Below are 23,917 nucleotides of genomic sequence, written 5' to 3' on the forward strand. Positions count from 1 at the left end.
TTACTCCATACTTCAAGGATATCTTTTTCTCCCGTTTTCATGTCACCTTTATCATCTCTAATTCCTTTTACAGCACTTTTTCCTCCATTCTTAAGCTTCTTCAACAACCTCCAGTATATTTTGCCACCTTCTTGATATTTATTTTCTATATTCTTGCCAAAGTCCTCCCATGACTTTTGTTTAGCTAGTTTTACACAATGTTTAGCATTCTTGCATTTGTCTCTATATTCTCTAAGAGCACAAGCTGACTTATTTGACAGGAACTTTTGGTGTGATTTCTTCTTTTTCTTCACTGCCTCTTTAACTTCCTGTGTCCACCAGGGAGTTCTGATTTTCCTTACAGACAACCTCACCACATGCCTCTCTGGCAGAATCAATCAATGTTTTCTTCAGAGTTTGCCACTGAATCTCCAAGGTTTGATTCCTGTTCTCAAACTCTTTCATTTTTCTTCAATAATCTTTGTGTATATTTTAGTCTACAGTTCACATCTGAGAGCTGCTCAACTTTTATTCGCTTTAAAACTTTCTTACATGTTATTCTTTTCAAGATGAAATTCAATTTTATCCTGCTCAAGACTAAATAGTGATCACTTCCAATTTCAAATCCTCTGTACACTCTGGTGTCCTGCACCAGGTAGAAAACATCATTATCAACAATAACATAGTCAATGAGACTTTTCTTATTCCTAGCCTCTTCTCTCCATGTGAATTTGTGCACATTTTTATGTTGGAACATGGTGTTAGTAATAACCAGTCCATGTCCTGAGCAGAAATCCAACAGATATTTGCCATTATTATTAGCTTTGCTCTTTTCTCCAAATTTTCCCAAAATATTATTGTATGTCTCACAATCATTTCCTACTCTGCTATTTAGATCCCCAACAAGGACCAACTTTTCCTTTTTCATTGTGTCAGTTGCTTTTTCTAAAGCGTCAAAAAATTCCTCCACTTCTACCTTAGTAGAACCTTCTGTGGGACCATAGGCACAAATAAGTCTCATTGTCCAGTTCCCCATTCTCATATTTGCCCACGTTACTCTACTTGAGACTGCCTGCTTCAAGAAGATTAGCCTCGTATTTTGTGTTGAATACTATGGCTACTCCTTCTTTTCCTTGATTGTCATTGCCTGAATATAACATTTTGTATTTATTGCTCAGAAAGATCTCACCAGTTTTGGTCTTTTTTGTTTCAGTCACCCCTATTATGTCGATCTGGTACTTATCTAATTCCTCAGCTAGCTCCATTTCTTTGCCATTCAGGCTTCTTACGTTGATAGTACCGATCTTTAACTCTGGTGATGTTGAGTTGGGGTTTGTTTTCAGATTTGTTCCAGTAGCTGACTTTTCGCTGTTCGCCCTGGTTCCCTGGCGAAAACAACGGGGGCCTTGTTTAACCGGGCAACGCCCCAGCCGGCATGAAATTTTGTCATGTTGTACCATCATTTTTTATTTTGGTTTAACCAATAAGAATACAATTTGGTCGGCTAAATCCCAAATTGCCAGCCCATCCTCGTTCGTTCAGTATCAAAGTAGATACCCAACAGGGTGCACCACGAGAAGGTGAGGATTGGATATTAAGTCAGAAGCCCTGGTCGGTTCTCCGCATTCCTTTAAAGGCTATGTGGAGGTCTCCTTTCAGTTATACAGCTTTGACCCTTAAGCACCCCATAACTAGAATCATCATTATCAAATTCCTCATATATACCACCAAAGGGCGTACAGGGTATGACACTACATGAAAAATTTACATCTGTTAATTTGTGATAGAGTGGATAATTAAGTATTCCTATCTTATTACAGTCTAACATGCTTTTCTAAACAAAAGAATGAGATAAATACAATAAATTGCCTCTAAGCGGTAGAATAAGTATTATGTATATATAAATCAAGTGTGTTCTGTTAAGAAAAGGTTAAATAAGTGTATATTTTGTGCCATTCGCGAACGTGATTAATTTAGTATTGAAAATGTAAAACATTACCAGAGCTTTAGAAATTAACCTGTGCAAAAGGATTATAAAATGTAAGCACAAATTCAACAGTTGGGGGGGGGGGGGGGGAAGGAGTCAGGTCCAAAGGTTACACGAGGAAGTGTTCGCCCCAAGTAAACAATGATGTCATCGTACGTGCGATTAGCGGGGGAGACGATGGATAGCGTGACGTAGTAGTTCGCTGGACATCGAAAAGGGCGAGAAATGCCGAGAAATAGGAGGAAAATATAAGGGTCATGCAACCCTGAAACAAGGCTTTTTCTCCCCGGATTTCCTGGTGTTCATTTTCGTGTGGTGGCGTGGGGCGCGAATGTCCTCGATGTCAGACGGATCCCGATATGGTCCTGGATGGTCGTATTCGCCGCGAAAAGAAACAAGCCCGACAGTCCACAAAAGGCCTGTTCCAGTGAACCTACGAAGCACTAAAGAATCAAAAAGGGAAGATAAGTAAACTTTGTTTGTGTTATACTGAATAGGAATGAAAGATTTGTGTCATGTTAATATGTTATAGAAGAAGAACATTTATGATCTAGGATAGGATTGTATTGCTAGGACTTTAGAAGGATATTGAATTTATGGTTATTATCTGTCGTTGTGTTAGAGTTTGCCATTATATTGAATGAAATTAAGGATATGTTTAGAGTAAAGAATTGGCATAATATAAAGAGATTGTGAAAGATATGAATATTATCTTGTGTAGTCTGACAGAGCTATGGAGTCTTAGATTGATTGTGATAATAGTACATGATTAGTGCATTAGCGAAGGTTAATATAATTCATACTTTAGGAAGCTACTGTATATTATTTTATATGAGTAACAGTAGTGTTTGAATTTTATATACCTTGTCTGAAACTCCCTTAAGATGGGATTAAATTTAGTGTTATTATGTGTATCAACTTTTGAGTATAATAAACCTTGCTTTTGATTCTAACAAAGACTTTCTGTGATTTCTGGAATGTGATGCATCACTTATAAAATATTAATGTGAACCTATGTGGGATATTAAAAGAGATATTTGAAAGGGGTATATTTTGGCCACGTCTGCAGAACTGAAAGGTATCATTAAGTATTGTCCTGAGATTACCTCTTGGTTGTTAATATTTAATAATCTAATAGCGCTAATAGGCGCAGCGAAACAAATAAATTTCTTGGCGTTTTAAGAGAGGTAAATCTCAGACACTCTGATACTCTGGTACTGCCTATATCTCGAGGAAATTCCATTGTCCCTCAGAGGCACCACGTGTTACCCGATAGAGTGTATTAAGGAGATATAGTAAAAGGTTAAAGTAGTTGTAATTAAGAGGGAAAGAAAGCAACATAAAAGGCAGTCAGCCAGTAGAGTATGAAGTATAAGAAAGTGTACAAATTAAAATAAGATAAAAAAACGTTACAACACATCATAACTAACTTCCTATTAAATTTTCCTCTAAATCAGTCTGTTACCTGTCAAGGCTCCAATATTATCAAATCTTATATTTCTGTCTTCTAAGGCACTTTTTACTGTATCAATCCACCTATATCTTGATTTTCCTCTAAGTCTTTTTCCTGCCAACCTGGCAAAGAACACTTGTTTCGCTAATCCTTCCTTTCCCCTTCTATTTAAGTGACCATACCACCAGAGATTAGTTCTGCTAACACATTCCTGGATGCAGACAATGTCACGTTCTTTCCAAATATCCTCGTTTTTAATATGATATTGCCATTGACACCATTCATGCCCCTAATATTTTTCAGGACTCTCATATCTGTGGTCTCTAGTCTTTGGTCAAGTGTTTTATTTCAAACCCATCTCTCAGACTCATAACTTAAAATTGGTTTGAACACTGTCTTGTATATAGCTAATTTAGTGTTTTGGCTAATTTCTTTCTTATTCCATATGAATTTATTCAATTGACTTCCTACCATACTACCTTTGTTGATTCCGTTGTCTATTTCTATATTTAATTTACCATCTTCACTAAAAATCGTGCCTAAGTAGCTGAAACGTTTTACTTGTTCCACAGGTTCTCCGTTCACAATGCAGTTGATATTTTCAATATTTCTGCCTATTTTCATAGTCTTTGTCTTTTTAATATACCATATCTATTACAACAGTTATTCAATTTAGTCAGGGAATCTAGCAGACTTGTAGCGGATTTACTTAGAAGTATAACATCATCTGCATAAAGCAAAGAGCTGAGATTAACATCGCCAATTTGATATCAGGTTTAATATCACTTTCCTTCATAATGTAAATCCATATAGATGATGAATAACAAAAAAGATAATGTACATCCTTGTCTGACATCAGATTTAACATTAAACCACCTTCCTGTACTTCCTTCAATTCTAACTGCTGACTTAAAACTCAAATAAAGACCAAGTATTGCTTGATTTAATATCCCATAACTGTAGTGTTCTGAATAGTTTCTCTCTCTCGGTACCTTGCCATATGTCTTTTCCAGATCTAAAAAACTCAAATACAAATCCTTGTTATATTCCCAAATTTTTGAAAAATAAACAAAATTATTGCCATTCATCTTGTGTCGTAAAGTGAAAATCTGATCTTGACAGCATCTGTTTGGCCTGAATCCAGCTTGTTCTTTACCAAGCTTCTCTTTCACAATCTTTCTCAGCAGTTTCTCAAGTATACTTGCATATATCCTACAAAGAACACTCAGTAATGAAATACCTCTGTAATTAGCACATTCAGTTTTATTTCTATTTTTATATATGGGTACTATGAGAGCTCTACTCCAATCATCTGGAATTTGTCCCTCTGTCCAGGCATTCTGAACCATGCAGCCACTGTAAGACTTTTGTACCTCAATTCTTGAACATTTCTGGTCAAATATCATCTACTCCAGCTGCCTTTAAACATTTCAGGCTTTTCATGGCTTTTTCTATTTGAAGTACGGATATGTATTCCTGACTGCATGTTTAGTCAGTGTTTTTTATCACTGTGCTGTCATGTAACATGGTGTATAAATATGTTTGTTCATTAGAAAATAATATTAATAGATGAATTCAAAAACTGTATTTTTTTTTTATTTTAATATTCTGTGATTATACCTTTTCATTTCTAAATCATTTTCAGACCATTCTTTTTAACTATGTCTTCGAAAGCAAGTTATTCAAATGATCAATTCTTTGAAGAAGTAAATTTTTTTAATTTATTGAAAATTAGAATATCGAAGGCAAATTCACGCAAGTAAGCTTAGGTCAAATTAGGTCGTTAGTTCTGGATTATTTTCAGTTTTTTTCAATTATGTGGAAATAACACATAACTCATAAGTCTTAACCATATTTATATTTATATATATTTTAGCATAATAATGGCAAATACCTGTTGGATTTCTGCTCAAGACATGGACTGGTTATTACTAACACCGTGTTCCAACATAAAAATGTGCACAAATTCACATGGAGAGAAGAGGATTTGAAATTGGAAGTGATCACTATTTAGTCTTGAGCAGGATAAAATTGAATTTCATATTGAAAAGAATGAAATGTAAGAAAGTTTTAAAGCAAATAAAAGTTTACAGTTCACGTCTGAGCAGCTCTCAGACATGAACTGTAGGCTAAAATACACAAAGATTATTGAAGAAAAAAAATGGAAGAGTTTGAGAACAGCAACCAAGCCATGGAGATTCAGTAGAAAGCCTTGAAGAAAACACTTATTGATTCAGCCAGAGAGACATGTGGAGAGGTAGTCTGCAAGGATAGAAAAATCAGAACTCCATGATGGTCACAGGAAGTTAAAGAGGCGGTGAAGGAAAAGAAAAAAGCATATCAAACTGGCAAATAAGTCAGTTTGTGCTCTTAGATAATACAGAGACAAATGCAAGAATGCTAAACATTGTGTAAAACTAGCTAAACAAAGTCATGAGAGGACTTTGGCAAGAACATAGAATATAAATATCAAGAAAGTGGCAAAATATCCTGGAAGTTGTTGAAGAAACATAGAAAGGGAGCAAAGAGTACTGTAAAAGGAGTTAGAGATGCTAAAGGTGACATGAAAACAGGAGAAAAAGATATCCTTGAAGTATGGAGTAATTACTTTGAAAAGTTGCTACATGAAACAAGCAGTGATAACACAGTGGTAAAAAACACTCAACAGGCATACAGTCAGGAATACATATACTTGAAGTAGAAAAAGCCATCAAAGGCTTGAAATGTGGAAAGGCAGCAGGTGTAGATGATATTCGACCAGATATGCTGAAGTATGGTGGTATAAAAGTTTTACAGTGGCTGCACTGCATAGTTCAGAAAGCCTGGACAGAGAGATGAATTTCCAGTGATTGGAGTAGAGCTCTCATTGTACCTATATATAAAAAGGGAAATAAAACTGAATGTAAGAATTACAGAGGTATTTCCCTACTGAGTGTTCCTGGCAAGATTTATGCAAGTATACTTGAGAAACGGTTGAGAAGAATTATGGAAGAAAAGCTTGGTGAAGAACAAGCTGGATTCAGACCAAATAGAGGCTGTCAGGATCAGATCTTCACTTTACGACAAATAGTTGAGAAAGCATGGGAATATAACAAAGATGTATATTTAAGTTTTGTCGATCTGGAAAAGGCATATGACAAGGTGCCAAGAGAGAAGCTATTCAATACACTTCAGTTATATGATGTCAATGGGGCATTATATCAATACTTAGTCTTTATTAGAGTTGTAAGTCAGCTGTTAGAATTGAAGGAAGTACAGGAAGATGGTTTAATGTTAAATCTGGTGTGAGACAAGGATGTACATTATCCCCTGTGTTATTCATTATCTATATGGATCACATTATAAAGGAAAGTGGTATTAAACATGATATCAAAATTGGAGATGTTAATGTCAGCTCTTTGCTTTATGTGGACAATGTTATACTCCTAAATAAATCCGCTACAAGTCTGCAAGATTCCCTGACTAAATTGAATAACTGTTGTAATAGATATGGTATGAAGGTCAGTAATAAAAAGACAAAGACAATGAAAATAAGCAGAATAATTGAAAATGTCAACTGCATTGTGAACGGAGAACCTGTGGAGGGGCGTGAACAGATGGCATTAATGGCAATATCATATTAAAAATGAGGATATTAGGAAAGAACTTGACATTGTCAGCATCCAGGAATGCGTTAGCAGAGCTAATCTCAGATGGTATGGTCACTTAAACAGAATTTGTGAGGAAAGATTAGCAAAACAAGTGTTCTCTGCCAGGTTGGCAGGAAAACAACCCAGAGGAAGACCAAGATATAAGTGGATTGATACGGTACAAGGTGCCTTAGACGATAGAAATATAAGATCTGATAATGTTGGAGTCTTGACAAGTAACAGACTGATTCGGAGGAAAATTGTAGATAGGAAGTTAGTAATGATGTAAATTTTTCATGTAGTACTATCATACCCCTTGTACACCCCTTGAGGGTACATGGCAATAATTTGATGATGATATATTTTACCAATATATATAAAAAAAAACAATAAACATCAAATCGTATGCCTGCTAACCGTGCAAAAATTTTTCATGTAGTACTATCATACCCCTTGTACACCCCTTGAGGGTACATGGCAATAATTTGATGATGATGATGATATATTTTACCAATATATATAAAAAAAAACAATAAACATCAAATCGTATGCCTGCTAACCGTGCAAAAATTTTTAAGTTTCTGTTGCCCATCTGGCTATTGCCCAGTTGACAGTAACCCAGTTGTTGTGTACCCGATAGACTGAGGGTGTGCGGTTGCAAATCCAGATAGGGGGAAAAAAAAGAAAAAAAGAGGGACATGATTCAGTTGCTTAAAGGATTTTATAGGAATGATGCAGGGGAAATATTTCAGCACTTGGATGAAGGGGCCAGAGTGCTGTGGTTAGCAAGGAGGGGGGAGGAGACTAGAATTTTTTGATTGGAGAGTTGTGAATGAGTGAAATCTGTTGACAGATCAGTTGTGAGTGCTTTGTCTGTTAATGAATTCAAAGAGAGGTATAATCGATTGTGTGGATAGTTTGGGTCTCTCCTGCGATGAGTCTTCGGACTCCATGGAAGCACACGTACATAATAATAATAACTATTATACAGAATTTGATAAAGAAATTAGTTTTTTTTTTTTTTTGTTTGTGTGTGTGTGTAAACACCTAAATTAATATAAATGTTCTTATGTAGCAATCACATGAACTATAAAATTCACATAGCATTTCTAATCTAGAGACTATTATAGTAAGTCATAATTAACCAAGCTACAAAAATCTGTTCAAAACCTGCAGAATATCATTCATGAAGAAAATAAATTCTCCTCCAAATCTGGAGTGTTCACAAAGTACTAAAACATATATTCAAACACTGAAAATATGTTTTTATGTTTATGAATATATGTTTTGGACTGTATTCATTGCTAATAAAAATTAAGCAATACATTAAGATTTCTCCTTGATGCAATTTCAGGTCTTTTAACACTCTTCCATGTTTTATAGATACATAATCAGCCCATCTCTTAATATTTATGAAGATTATGATACAGATTTCTTTATATTATGATTAAGAATAAAATTTATGTTCTAGTAGGGAAAAACTGCGCAAAAAAATTTCAATGATCTGCTACATAAATAAGAATGATTTTCATAAACTACTCTTTAGGTTCTGGGAATCTTATTAAACACTTTATGTTCTTTGTAAAAAAGAATAATCCATAAATACTATAAATAATTATCCAGTCTCTAAATCCCATTGTACTCATGGTAATTGTGAATCTCCTCCTGACTTAAAATATGCACATCATCATTTATTTATGTATGAATAGGGAATTATATACAAAAAATATTCATGTAGCAAAAACTCATGGAGTTAAAGTCTATTAGACGTAAGTGAGCCAAGTTGCTCTGTTTTGCCAAATAGTAAATGTCAGATGGTTCATGAGCCTCACTGTACTGCCAAAACTGTTCCCTTGGTCTTCCTCTTACTTTGTGTCTATTAGTTGGCCTGTAGAAAGCAAGAACACTGAATGTAGGTAAAGGTGGATGTCTAAGTTGGTATCCCAAGCATCTCTGATGTTTTTGAATTGTTTGTTAGGTGTCTTTGCTGGCTTTCTTCAAGAATGACAGTATTAGGAATGTGATCTTGTAGTATTGTTTCATGTTTTTCCAAAGCTATTGATGATATTCACTGTTCATAGAGTAGTGATGTTCCGTGTCTGGGCACCATATTGTAAATATAACTCAACTGGTGGTTTTGTACAGATGAATTTTGGTATTTGCAATGATGAGTATTAGTTAGTGGAATTGAAGAGTTTTGTGTTTTCATTTTACTATGTCAGAGTATCGATGTAAGAACCTAGGTACTGAAAATCATTTGTACATTAATGATATAATTTAATTTTGTATGATTATTCTATTCTACTTGGTTGTTTAAGTACTAGCAATGAAAATAGCCAAGTGTAATGTTTTAGTAGATTTCAGTTCTGGATCACTGCGTCTAAGAATTCAGTACATCCCTCACTTCAAAAATTACAGTTTCCTTATTCCAACATCTGTATCTTCTTAAAAGAAAAACAAAAACATTATTTATAACAGTACAGGTATCCCTTGCTTAACGCGGAAAAATTAATTGCGGCAATCCCTTGATATGTGCGGCAAGAGTTTTGATTAACACGAGTTTAACTTTGCAGAGCTCACAGCTGATCTCACAGATACATGCAAAATGTTTAATATAAATAATCTTTCACAATTTAGTGTATAGCTTGGAGGTCATGAGTAGCTGTGCATTCATATCTTACGAGTGGTATTTCACACTGTTTTTTGCTGTCAGTTTGGTTTAACACATGTTATGTCAAGGTTTGTGATATTTGACAGGAAATTGTACTGAGAGATAACGCGACTTCCGATGTCAGTATAGTATGGTTTAGTTGTTTTTTTATTATTTGTTCAATAATTTCTAGACTGTAACTGAAAATAAATAAACCATCATGTATTACTGAAATAGAGAGCCAAATACGGTACATTGCAATAGTAATTTTTTGCGCAGTTTTTTCCTACTAGAACATAACTTATTTATCATACATGCCCTCTAGGAGATGTGCTTTACATTATGGAAAATACTAAGGAAAGTGATCTGGAGCTTACTCCACCTTTACTATGATTTGCCCATAAAGTTGCTTATGCTTGCATCCGCCGAAACTTTTAGTTTCTATATATTCGGCACGAAACTCTTGTAGTTTCTATATTCGGCTATGAAATAATGTTGGATTCAATATCCACTTAATTTGTACCATCATGTATTATATTTGCAGTGTTTTTTCTTAATGTTTTATTGCTTGTTTGCCCAGGTCTGGAGAGTCATTTTGCTTGTTATCATAGCATTTATGCCAATAAGAAAAACACTAAAACTGTTCAAACGACTCTTGATAACTTCTTTTGATAAAAAAATTGCAGTAAATAATGTAGGTACAAGCATTTATTAAACATTTACTTTGCATTCATTTTTTATCTTTCCTAAAAGAGTACCATATAAAATGAATTATTAATACAGTAATCGAATATGGACAAATTGTAATTTTTACCATTGATTATTAGATTTGATTAACGCGATTTTGATATATGCAGTAACATCGAGGGATTAATTAACCGCGTTAATCGAGGGATACCTGTATTAATAAATACTGAAATGGTAGCCCTTGCTAAATCACTAAAGCATGCTCTACAAACAGATCATAAAAAAATAACAGCCATCTAGCTAAATAACTTAGCATGTTCAGAGCCATCACCAACTAGAATGACAACTTTGCTGTAAACATACATTGCACACTTACCTTCCTGTTATGGTCACTGGAAGGAAGGATTTCTTACTACTCAACATTCAAAGCAATCCAATAACCATCATAGCATCACTAAAATTACGTTTTCTGGAATGCTAGCTTCACACCTCTTTATTCTTCTGCCAGCAAATTACAAGAAAATGGTAAAGTTGAAAACAATTTATCTTATTTGCTAAAGCTCTTAAGAAGCTTCTTTTTATTTATTTACTAAATTTCCATTTTTCTACAATTATAATCTTTTTGACCTTCCTCTTAATGTGTTATTCTCAATGACTGGCCATAGCTTCATTTATAATTCTGAATTTTGTCCTAATTTTCCTGTTTTCAATTTCTATGATCAAAACATTTATTTTTTTTAGTCGCAAAATTTTGTCTCTCCTCATTGTATTATGAACACCTGATAGCCTATTCAATGGAATACAATAGCCTATTCAATGGATCAGATAATCTAGAAACTCCTGCTTAGAGAACGAAACTTTTACTTCAGGATATTTTAGGCACCCAAAAAAGTGCTAGTTTCACTCTCACACTCACACACACAGGAAATAAATTAAAAAAAATCATCTTCTATCTTTACAAACATCCAAATCACGGTGGTATGGATTCATATTTGAATCACATATTCACTTTCATTGAAAAGTAGACCATCCAACTGAGCCACCCAGGAGATATCTGTAACAAAAAATTTTGACTCAACTGAAAATTTTTGTTAGCACTATTTTAAGAGAGTTAACATGGAGGTTACTCCATATTCAGAAATCATTCAAGAATTTACTATTAATTGTTCTTAGCTGGTATATCTACTCCCTGTATTTGGCTTAAATACAGTTATGGTTTGTTTACAGCTACAAGGATATTCTTACACTATAAACTTGCTTTCAATTTATATCTTATCTAATCACTTGCCTGTACACAGCACTACTGAGTTATAAGTTTTGTGTGGTCCTCGACTTACAACATGTGCGGCTTATGATTACCATCCCATTAACATGAATACCATATCATTCTGCAACCAAAGTGTTACTGCTGTTTTCCAGACATATTATTTAAGAAATACTTTTGCTCAGGCTATTGCTGCTACTGATGGTGAGAAAAATCTCAGACTTGTGAAAAGAATATAATATTTTGCAAATGCAGCATGGAGTGAAGTGATATTGGTGTATGAATGGTATTTTGAAGAAGCTGCTGAAAAAATCGGTTCACACATTCACAGAGTTCAACAAAGACAAAGCCTAACAAGATAGTGGTGACAAGATAGTTCTGCTAGCTAAACAGAACTGGAGACTAACAATGAAGATGTAAAACATCTGTTGGAAGTGATGTTCTACATCTGTAGAACATCATTTCTTATGGAACTAGAAAGCACAAAATTGCAGAAGAGAGAAAAAAGCAAAAGAACAAGAAGAGGAAGCTGAGTCGATAAAAAAGTTCACAACAACAACAAAAAAAAATGCTGAGGCATTTGCTTCTGTTAATAAGACAGTTTGGTTTTTTTGAGGAAATGGATCCCAATATATGGAGATTTAACAAAGTCAACAGAATAATACAAGCAGCATTGCTACAGAAAAGTTTATACAGAAAAGAAAATATGTGAAGACTAAGCTAGACATATTGAACAAATTTTTAAAAAACCCAGCTGTCATCCCCAATCTCCAGAAGATGAGCCTAGACCTTCCACAACTTATGCATATGGTGAACCACCCTCAAAACATTTTGAAGTATTTCTGAATTTGTTGTTGATTACCTAGCCTCACATGCCTCTTCTGATGAACTGTCCAGTTAATGAAGCAGCAATTTTGAGAATTACTCTTACTCCACATGTTTTCATCTGATTATTTTACTGATATGTGTGCAGAACTGTATACTAGTTTCATTATTACATTAAGTAACGTACACAGTAAATTTATAATTTGTTCTATTTTTTGGGCTATAATTTGTACACTGTATTACTTGACTACAAAAAACAACAACAACAAAAAAAAAAAAAACAGTACAATTAGTTAAAAATATAACTGCTACTGATGGTGAGAAAAATCTCAGACTTGTGAAAAGAATATATTTTCCAAAAGCAGCAGTGGAGTGAGGTGATATTAGTGTATGAATGGTATTTTGAAGCTCCTGAAAAAATATGTTCACGCATTCACAGAATTCAACAAAGAATTGTTGACACATCTTAACATATCCTTGTAGTTCATAGTGATTTCCAACTTATGATGAGATCAATCATTTGAACTGAACCCTCATAAGTCAAGGACTGCCTGTATAAATTAAATAAATAAACAGATTAAAGAAATCTTCAACTTTTCATCAAACTTTAGAATTACCGGGATGTAGGAGTTTCATTGATCGACAAGGACTCCCACTGATGCAAACGATTTTTTAAATGTTGATGTTCTACCTGAAGCTTAATAAATTCCAGGTTTCTTTTTTCTGCACGGGCAACTTGTTCTTGAAGTGTCCATACTTTCTCTTCAAGCAAAGCTGTGTTGTTAATATTATCCCTATAAATGAATCAGAAACTGAAATAACCTGCTGAAATAACACAATTAAAGTGTTAAAATCTAATAAATTATGGAAATTGTTACCTATTCATAGTATCAACTTTTCATTATACCTTTAGACTTTACATCGAGAGATAAAGATTGATGCTTGTTTCCATGAATTTTATTCTTTTTTCACTAACAGCCACCTTAATTTTTTTATTATTATTAGATTAAGTTCATTTCATATTATTTTATAGTGCAATTTTAAGAGAGCATGCTGCAATACTCTGAACTAAACTGGATCTAGTGACCCAACCTGTTGTATCTTCTTGTTGTCGAAAGGGGCAACCTTCATTAATGTTGTGTCAACTGTTTATGACATTTGTTTCTTTAGAAGCCGAGTTATAGTGGCAAGAGTGACAGTGTGTTTTGACAAACAGTCAGAAAAGGGTTTCAAACAGAGAGCCGCAATTGACTTTTGTGTTAAACGTCGTAAAAGTTTTACCGAAATGCATCAAATGCTTCAAAATGCATACGGTGATGAATGCTTATCCCATACTCAAGTTTACGAGTGGTTTAAGTGATTTCAAAGTGATTGTGAGACGCTTCAGGAGGGCGAAAAGCTAGGCAGTCCAAAAACTGGACTGAGCAAGTTAACATCCAAAAAGTGCGTGATTTCATCAAAGAAAACCCGAAATCGTCTGTGAGATTGATTGAAGATGAATTGGGGATTCCAAAATCAACTGTGCACAACATTTTGACTGAGAGTTTGGGCCTTCGTAAATTGAATTCATGATTTGTTCCCCACAAGTTGACTGACGACCAAAAAATGTATCAAATTGAACACTGCAAGGACCTCATTACAAGCACTCGTAAAGACTCAAACTTCTTTGAAACGATCGTTACTGGTGATGAAATGTGGTGTTTTGAGCATGAGCCCAAAACAAGGCACCAGAGTGCTGAGTGGAGATCACCAGAAGAGGGGCATCCGAAAAAAAAAGCCACTTGTAGAAGTCAAAAGTAAAGGCAACGCTGATCTGTTTCTACGATTCCAAGGGCATTATCCACAAAGAATTCCTTCTGCCTAGCCAAACGGTCAATGGTGAGTTTTATCTCGATGTTTTGAAGCGATCGATAGCAAGAATTCTTGACGTACAACATGAATATCGTGATGCAGGCAGCTGGTCACTTTTGCATGATAATGCACCATCTCATTTTTTGAACATTGTGAGACAGTTTTTGAGCAAAAACCAAGTTTGTATGTTGGATCATTCACTGTATTCACCTGATTTAACACCTTGTGACTTCTTTCTCTTTCCCTGACTTCATTTGCCGATTAAAGGAAAGTGATACGACACCATCGAAAACATTCAAGTGGCAGTAGCCATGACCCTCAACAGTATCCCAAAAACCAATATAAAAAACTCATTTAACAAATTAATTGACTGTGCCAAACACTTTATCGAAACTGAGGGAAAGTATATTGATTGAAATAAATGATTTGAATAATTAAAATTGGCCTGTGTTTTATTTTCTATCAAAAGTTCAGTTTCTTTTTGGACAGAGGGTAACTATTTGTAACTATTTCACCCACAACACCACAAGAACAAAATATAATTTCTTAAGCTGCTGAATATTTCATTGGATTTCAAACCAGCACCAATGATCAAATAATTGTGGACACAGTAACATTTTAATGGACAAAAGTGATGTTCTATCTTGGAATTCACTACAGCTGGATAAAACAGTTTACAGTCATAGAGCTGAAACTGACTACAAAATGACTATCTTACAAATTTAAGTCAGTTTTAGCTCAGCCAGAGCAGCAAACTACTTTAAATTCAGTCTTAGAAGTTATTGTGAAAAGATGTCAACTCTTTTGTCTATTAAAATTTTGAATACAATATTATTTGACTGCTGGAGTCTTAGGTTCTGTGACAAGTGTTTTTTTGGCTCTGGGTTTATCATCATCAGGATTTACAGGACACTAAGACAGTAGTACCACACACACAATTAAGTGTGCATTATTACTAATGTCCTGTCAGCAATTTTTCTCCAAATAAAAGCAGTCCATCACTTGTCAGCACTCTAATACTGTCAGATATTTTGTCTTCTAGAGCACTTTTGAGTATATTAATCTACCTAGTCTTCGTCTTCCACAGGGTCTTTTTCCTGATATACTAGCAAAACACTTTCGTTTAGGTGACCACACATCTGAAACTGACTCTGCTTAGACATTTCGGAATGCTAATAATGTCAAGTTTCTTCCTAATATCTTCATTTTTCATATGATTTTGCTAGTGATGCCACCTGTTCACTGACTTTCATCTAATTAACAATGCAAGCATAAATATAGTTTACGATTAATTAGGATCAGATCTAACATTGAAATTGGTATATAAATTTTTATTATTGCAATTATATTATAGCAGATCATTGTATCCATATTGTAACTATAAATGTTGTATGAAAACGAATAAATCTAATGTTTAAATTGATATTTCTGTTTTATTATAAAAAGCAACGATACTTTTTTTTGTATCTTTCCTTGAGGCATCGTGGGCAGCAAGAAATTGCTCTGCAGACCACATGTGACCTGCCAGTTTGATATCCCTGTAGAGGATCATCAGCTTTGTTTTACTGATGCTAATCTCAAGTCCATATGTCAAACTATGCCAGTCAATTCTTCCAAAGAGTTCATTGATGACATTTTCATTTTCTATTATTAGTACTATGTCACCAGCATATCTTAATTTATTTATTCTTGAGTCACCTGCCAATATAACTCTATACTGGTCATCCAGAGATCACATTATTTCACCATAGAAATTGAAGTTTCTAGGTAATTTCACCATAGAAATTGATAGAAATAGAAATTTATAATGATTTCATGATAGAAATTGAAGTTTCTAGGAGACAGAATACAACCTTGTCTTACTCCTTTTTGTAAACAGAACTAATCTGATAATGTGTTATCAATTCTTGCTGCAGTACAGTTATTATTATAAAGTTCACTTATTAATTGATAAAAAGCCAGATAAACATTATTTCCCCATCAGTTTCCAATCTATGCAGTTGAAGGTTTTAGTATAGTGAATAAAGCATACAAGGTCAAACAGACTTTGTATGCTTTATTCACTGATTCTAAAACTCAATGTTTTAGAATCATATGTTATCTATAATAGTCAAGAGCTGTTGAATATTGTAAATTCTGATATCAGGTTTGATACTATTTTCCCTCTATAACATGATCTGTGTAGATTATTAGGATAGTAGAGAATAGCATAAACTCTTGTCTTTTACATTTAATTTAATATATCAAACCATTTTCATCTACCTCCTCCTATTCTAACTGCCAACTTACAACTTAAGTATTGGCTATATACTGCTCTGTATGTTCCATTTACCCCATATAATTGTAGCATCTCTTGCTTTTCTATTGCAATTGTCAAGAATTCATGTCTTTTGTAGACCTAAAAAAATGAAATACAAATCCTCTTATCTCCATGATTTTCTGACTATTTGTTATAGAGTAAATATATTTCTATTTATCATAAAGTAAAAATCAAGTCTCTCTTCAACACTTTTCTAAGCCTCTTCTCATGTATGCTTGCATACATTTTAAGACTAGACATTTTAATGGAGCATCCGTTGTAGATATCATTAAGAAATAAATAATGGTTAGCAATAAAATGAGTGAACTATTTATTTATTTTATAACATTACATAACTCTTACATGAGAATTAAAATTTCTAAGTAGTACACCCCTTGAGGGTACATGGCAGGAATTTGATGATGATGATGATGAGAAATTTTAATTCTTACATTGTTTTTTTTTTCCCCTTTTCTCTAGATGGGTAATATGAGAGCTCTACTCCATGTCAGCCTTGCTGGCTGAGTGGTTAGCATACCGGTATGCTCTCCAACCAGTAGGCTGCAGGTTCGAATCCCATTGTGGGCATGGATGTTTGTGATTGTTTTTAGGTGGGAGATGAATTTCATTGCATAGTGTAAAGCCACTGTCCTGCTTATTGGAGGCCTGAAGTAGTTTGAAAAAGTACTATGTTTGCTCTAGAGCAGAGTTTAAGGACTATGTAAAAATAATTTAAAAATACAGAAAATATACACTGGTGTCTAAAAGCTAAGGATAAACTACATTTTGACCTGTATATGAAAAAATTCAACGACTGCAGCCATATGTGGACAAATTTATTGCTAGCATGCTAAACAATTATATTACACAAAATATGTGTTATAAATTTTGTAGAAATTAAATTACAATATGTTTTTGGCAAAACTTACAAATTTGGGTAAGTTTCAAATAAACTGCCACCCCATCCTCATTCATTAAGTATCTAGATGAATATCTAACGACAATGTACACAACGAGAAGTGAACATTCAGAAGATGCAGTCACATCTTCTAAGTGTTCACAGGCCAGGCCAGAGGTCTCTTCCAAGTTATCACATTTTGACTCTTAAGTGACCACTCTGAATTATTATTTAAATTGCATTATACATCACTACCACACTTTTCTATATTGCTTTGTATAGTAATTTATTAACAAAGAATAGTAATTATTTTAGAGAGTTAGTAAGGTATTACAACTTTATACACACTTCAAACATGTAATCTGAACAGTGAACCAAACATAGCATCTACATAGTGTGACAATAATATATATTTCTTGTTGAAAGGCTTATACGCTGGTTAAACATGATAACTAATAATTAAGGAATTGACAGTGTACACTAGAAATATAAATTAAAAACAACTTTAATAAATACTTTCCGATATTTCAGCAACGTCATGTTGCCATCTTCTTGGGAACTTAAAATAAAGAACAGGTGCACGCAAGTGCTACATAACAGCAAATGAGAAATGAAGCGAGGAAGCCACCATTTTCCTACAGCCCTGATGGTGCTCCCTGGCAGGCTATATTGGTAGTTATTGGTCTTTGGGCTGAAGTTATTCTGATATATGTTTCCCAAATTTGGGGCAGTCTTATGCACCCAAATTTGTTGAGGTTTGGCATGTTCCTAAGGGCTGAGGCTGATTCCATGAATAGTCTTTCATATTTGAACTTGCTGCAGTGTATTACTATGGCTTTCTTCCAACCTTATTCTGTGGCAGGTATCCAGAGCATGGTCTGCAAGCCCAGAGTGGCTGTACTGGTGAAATCAGATGTAGTCCTTGTGTTCTGAGATTCTGATATTTGCTGTCTTGCCTGTTTGGCCATGGCCAAAGTAGGACAATTTACAGCTGCAAGGGACCTGGTATACACCAGGTAGGTCCAGGGGAAATGGTTGGTCTTTAGTGGAGCAGATAAGAGATGCCAATTTTCTATATGGTCTGTAACAGGTGGTTGTCATGTTTTTTTAGGATTTTGTTGATTTTTTCCGAGGTGCCTCGGATGTAGGGGATGGTGATGGATTTAGAGTAATCTTTTTTGTGAAAGGGGGGGGTGAATTGTGGATAACTGGTTTAAGTTTTTTTTGGGGGGAGGTTACCCCCTCCCAAAAAAAGGATGTGATTTAGTTCAGTGGTTACGGCTTGATCATTTGAACAGATAGTTTTGCCATGTTGAATAGTGTCTTAATAACTTCATATTGTTGTGAGGAGAGGGAGGGAGATTGTTGGTGAATGAATCTGCCTGTATGGGTGGGTTTTCTATAAACTGAGAAAACCAAGGTTCCATCAGGTTGGCGGGTGACTAGTGTGTCTAGGAAGGGGAGGCTATTGTTTTTCTCTTTTTCTAGGGTGAACTTGATTCTAGGGTGTTGGCTGTTTAAGTGTGTTAAGGAGGAGTGTATCCAGGCCATGTGGCCAAATATCGAACACATCGTCAACGTTGCGAAGCCATATGGTAGGTTTTTGTGGGGCTGAGTTTAAGGCTTTCTCTTCAAAAGTCTCCATAAAGAAGTTGGCCATGGGGTCACCACTTTAACCAATGTTAAAGTGGTGATCCCATCGCTGACCCTCTATCTGTATGTAGAATTTTTCCTGCCAAACAAAATAGCCTAAGTTCATTGTGTACTGAAATAGGGCTGAAATATCGGGAGAAAATTTAGCTTGGATTAGCTCTAAGGTTTCTTTGAGGGGAACTTCTGAACTATGCACTGCATAGTTCAGAAGGCCTAGACAGAGGGACAAATTCCTGATGATTGGAGTAGAGCTTTAATAGTACCCATAAAAAAGGGAAATAAAACAATGTGAAACTTACAGAGGTATTTCCCTACTGAGTGTTCCAGGCAAGATTTATGCCAGTATACTTGAGAAACGGTTGAGAAGAATTGTGGAAGAGAAGCTTGGTGAAGAGCAGGCTGGATTCGGACAAAATAGAGGCTTTCAGGATCAGATCTTCACTTTACGACAAATAGTTGAGAAAGCATGGGAATATAATAAAGATCTATATTTAAGTTTTGTCAATCTGAAAAAGGCATATAATAAGATGCCAAGAGAGAAGCTTTTCAATACACTACAGTTATATGGTGTCAATGGAGCATTATATCAAGCAATACTTAGTCTTTATTTGAGTTGCAAGTCAGCAGTTAGAATTGAAGGAAGTACAGGAAGGTGGTTTAATGATAAATCTGATGTCAGACAAGGATGTACATTATCCCCTGTGTTATTCATTATCTATATGGATCACATTATGAAGGAAAGTGGTATTATATCTGATATCAAAATTGGAGATGTTAATGTTAGCTCTTTGCTTTATGCGGATGATGTTATACTTCTAAATAAATCCGCCACAAGTTTGCAAGATTCTCTGACTAAATTGAATAGCTGTTGTAATAGATATGGTATGAAGGTCAGCAATAAAAAGACAAAGACAATGAAAATAGGTAGAATCGTTGAAAATGTCAACTGCGTTGTGAATGGAGAACCTGTGGAACAAGTAAAACATTTCAGCTACTTAGGCACGATTTTTACTGAAGATGGTAAATTAATATAGAAATAGACAACAGAATCAGCAAAGCTGGTATGGTGGGAAGTCAATAGAATAAATTCATAAGGAATAAGAGAGAAATTGGTCGGAACACTAAATTAGCTGTATACAAGACAGTGTTCGAACCAGTTTTAACTTATGGATCCGAGAGCTGGCTCAGAAGTAGAACACTTGACCAAAGACTACAGACTGCAGACATGAGAGTCCTGAGAAAGATTATAGGCGTGAACAGATGGCATCAATGGCAATATCATATTAAAAACAAGGATATTAGGAAAGAACTTGACATTGTCAGCATCCAGGATTGCATTAGCAGAGCTAATCTCAGGTGGTATGGTCACCTAAACAGAATGGGCGAGGAAAGATTAGCAAAACAAGTGTTCTCTGCCAGGTTGGCAGCAAAACGACCCAGGGGTAGACCAAGATATAGGTGGATTGATATGGTACAAAGTGCCTTAGACGATAGAAATATAAGATCTGATAATGTTGGAGTCTAGACAAGTAACAGACTGATTTGGAGGAAAATTGTAGATAGGAAGTTAATAATGATGTAAATTTTCATGTAGTACTATCATATCCTGTACACCCTTTGACGGTACATGTCAGGAATTTGATGATGATAGCATTCACATCTCAGAGCTGCCCAGACTCAACTTTTATTGGCTTTAAAACTTTCTTACATGTTCTTCTTTTTAATATGAAATTCAATTTCATCATGCTCAAGACTAAATAGTGATCACTTCCAATTTCAAATCCTATGTACACTCTGGTGTCCTGCACCAGGGAGAAAACATCACTATCAACAATAACATAGTCAATGAAACTTTTCTTATTCCTTTCCTCTTCTCTCCATGTGAATTTGTACACATTTTTATGTTGGAACAGCAGAAATCCAACAGGTATTTGCCATTATTATTAGCTTTACTCATTTCTCCAAATTTTTCCAAAATATTTTTGTTTGTCTGACAACCATTTCCTACTCTGCCATTTAGATCCACCAATAAGGACCAACTTTTCTTTTTTCATTGCACTAGTTGCTTTCTCTAAAGCCTCAAAAAATTCTTCCACTTCTACTTTAGTAGAATCTTTTTATAGGACCATAGGCACAAATAAGTATCATTGTCCACTTTCTCATCTGATATTTGCCCACATCACTCTACTTGATATTCCCTTCCGTTCAAGAGGATTAGCATCGTATTTAGTGTTGAATACTAAATATTCAATACAAAATATTATATTCAGCCCTGATTGTCATTGCCTGAATATAATATTTTGTATTTATTGCTCAGAAAGGTTTCACTAGTTTTTGTCTTTTTTGTTTCAGTAATTCATATTATGTCAATTTGGTACTTATCCAGTTCCTCAGCTAGCTCAATTTATTTGCCATTCAGGCTTCTTATGTTGACAGTACCGATCTTGAATTCTGGTGATGTTGAGTTGGGTTTCAGGATTTCATCCATAGGTGACTTTTTGCTGTTCGCCCTGGTTCCCTGGCGAAAACAATAGGGACCTTGTTTAACTCGCAAGGCCACAGTCGGCATGAAATTCTCGTGTTGTACCATCGTTTAATAATGTGTTTTAAGCTGATAAGAATACAATTTGGTCGGCTAAATCAATCCCAAATTTCCAGCCAATCCTCATTCGTTCGGTAGGCAGATACCTAATAGGGTGCACCATGAGAAGGTGAGGATTGGACGTTAGGTCAGAAGCGTCGGTCAGTTCTCCACATTCCTTTAAAGGCTATGTGGAGAACTCTCAGTTATACAGCTTTGACCCTTAAGAACTCACGCTAGTTCTTACATATTTAAATTCACTTCTGTTGTACTGTTTTATCTATAGAAAATGACTAACAGCACTTGTTAGAGTAAAATAGCACTTCCATTATAACTGAAAGTATTCCAATATTTAGCACACTTTTTGCATGAACTTTATTATGGGAGTACTCATTACATCACTTTAATTAGAACATCTTCATCTCTACTAGTTGCATGTAGACACAGTACCATGATTCATTTCTAAATCTAGGATCGCAATTAAGTTTCCTTATTCCAGAACCAGCAAAAAGTTATTTTATTTTTGTCTGATATTACAGATTTAAGGGAGAGTAGTGCAAGTGCATACTTAAACCTACATATTGACTACAGTTTGTCAATGTAGTAACAATATGGAGACAAAGGCAAGTAGATCATGCTATTACAGTTGATCAAGTTACCAACTTCTTCCCTTCATGTGAGATGACAGCTACTTAAGCTTAAATATAGTATTTCTATGTTGCTCATGAATGACTGACTGTTTACACCCGTTATCTGACCTGAATGAGAAGACTACAGAATGTTATTTTATTGACAAGTCTTTTTCCATTCATGTCTGAGATGAAGAAACAAAAACACAAATACTGAGAAAAAATTTTTTCACAACTTACAGGGGTGATACAGTCAAATTAATACTAATTTTTTTGAAGCATATTCTCATTATAATAATTTCATTTTGATTATGTACAACATGGAAACCTCAAATGGTTAATGCAGACATCAAAGGAAAATTTTAATTTGGAGGCAGGTAACAGATTTTCTTGTTTATTTATGAGCATTAAGCTAAACTTTTTTTTTTTTTTTTTTTTTTTTTTTAAGTTCCCAGATTCAAGATAATTCAAAAAGACATTTTTAGCAAATCAATGATTTTCATTCACATGACCCTGAAATGAAAAATGGTTTCATATGCTATAGGTTTCAGTTAGAAATATTGAAATTTCTGAAATATTTTAGTATACCTTAATTTTTTTATTTCTTCTTTCAAATGGCCATTTTCTTTCTTTAGTTCTGGTAACTTAGTCAGCTCAGAATGCATTGTCTGGACTAAAAGGGCTTTATCTTCATTTGATGCCATTTGATTTTCAAGTTCCTGTGTTCAGAAACAGTGTTTTGAATATATTTTCTTCATATTTCTAAACAAAATAATAATTATATAATTGACTGAACTGAATTAAGTTAACACATGCATATATCAGATAGCAAAAAATACTAACACATATGAAATTTTTTTTTCTTTTTTTTAACATTTACAAAATTTGCTCATATAAATGTATTGCTAGTTAACAATCTGTACATCAAGAACACAACAATACTTATTAGCTTGATCAAATAGTAGAAAACAAATCATTACATTGATCTGCTGGCCCCCATACAAAGTATTAATAAATAGAGGGATTCTTTCAGTCATTAGAAAGGGTAATTATTGATTAAGAAGTATGGAAAATGGCTTGTGTTCAGGGCTTAACCAAATGGAGTAAGATGTGAAACTTGTCAGAAATGTTTTGGAAAATTATGGAGAAAAGAACAGAGTGGATAATAATGGCAACAATCTGCTGGATTTCTGATTGGATTATGAACTAGCTACCATAAATGTGCAGAAATTTATTTGAAAAGAACACATAAGAAACAAGGAAAGTATTTTTTTATTATGTTATTGACAGATTATTCAAAAAATAGAAACATACAGGAATTTCAAACAGGAAGAAAACACTGTGTTTACAAAACAGGATAAAAATTAGTATTATAATGAAAATAATCTGTATAAAAGTTTTGAAAAAAATCAAAGTTAAACACAAAGTTTAAACACCAGCTGTAAACCATGGACCTCAAACACAAATATTACTGCAGAAAAAGAAGAGTTTGAAAACAAAAACTACACCTTAAAAAGTAAAAAGTAGAACCA

The 23,917-nt window shown here is 34.4% G+C and overlaps 1 protein-coding gene across 1 annotated transcript in view; it reads right to left on the reverse strand.

Moving 5' to 3' along the window:
• Positions 1–23,917, reverse strand: part of LOC150107931 (mitotic spindle assembly checkpoint protein MAD1-like) — a 166,712-nt gene that overhangs the window by 74,685 nt on the left and 68,110 nt on the right. The window contains exons 7-8 of the mRNA XM_090415454.1: positions 22,974–23,104; positions 13,092–13,268 (exon numbers count right to left, since the gene is read on the reverse strand). Of these exons, the coding sequence (XP_090271580.1) occupies positions 13,092–13,268; positions 22,974–23,104 (308 nt within the window). The remainder of the gene's footprint in view (positions 1–13,091; positions 13,269–22,973; positions 23,105–23,917) is intronic.

This window comes from Typopeltis vanoorti, chromosome 3, assembly GCF_054136105.1.
Source record: "Typopeltis vanoorti isolate ZY-2024b chromosome 3, IOZ_Tvanoo_1.0, whole genome shotgun sequence".
Taxonomy (NCBI): domain Eukaryota; kingdom Metazoa; phylum Arthropoda; class Arachnida; order Uropygi; family Thelyphonidae; genus Typopeltis; species Typopeltis vanoorti.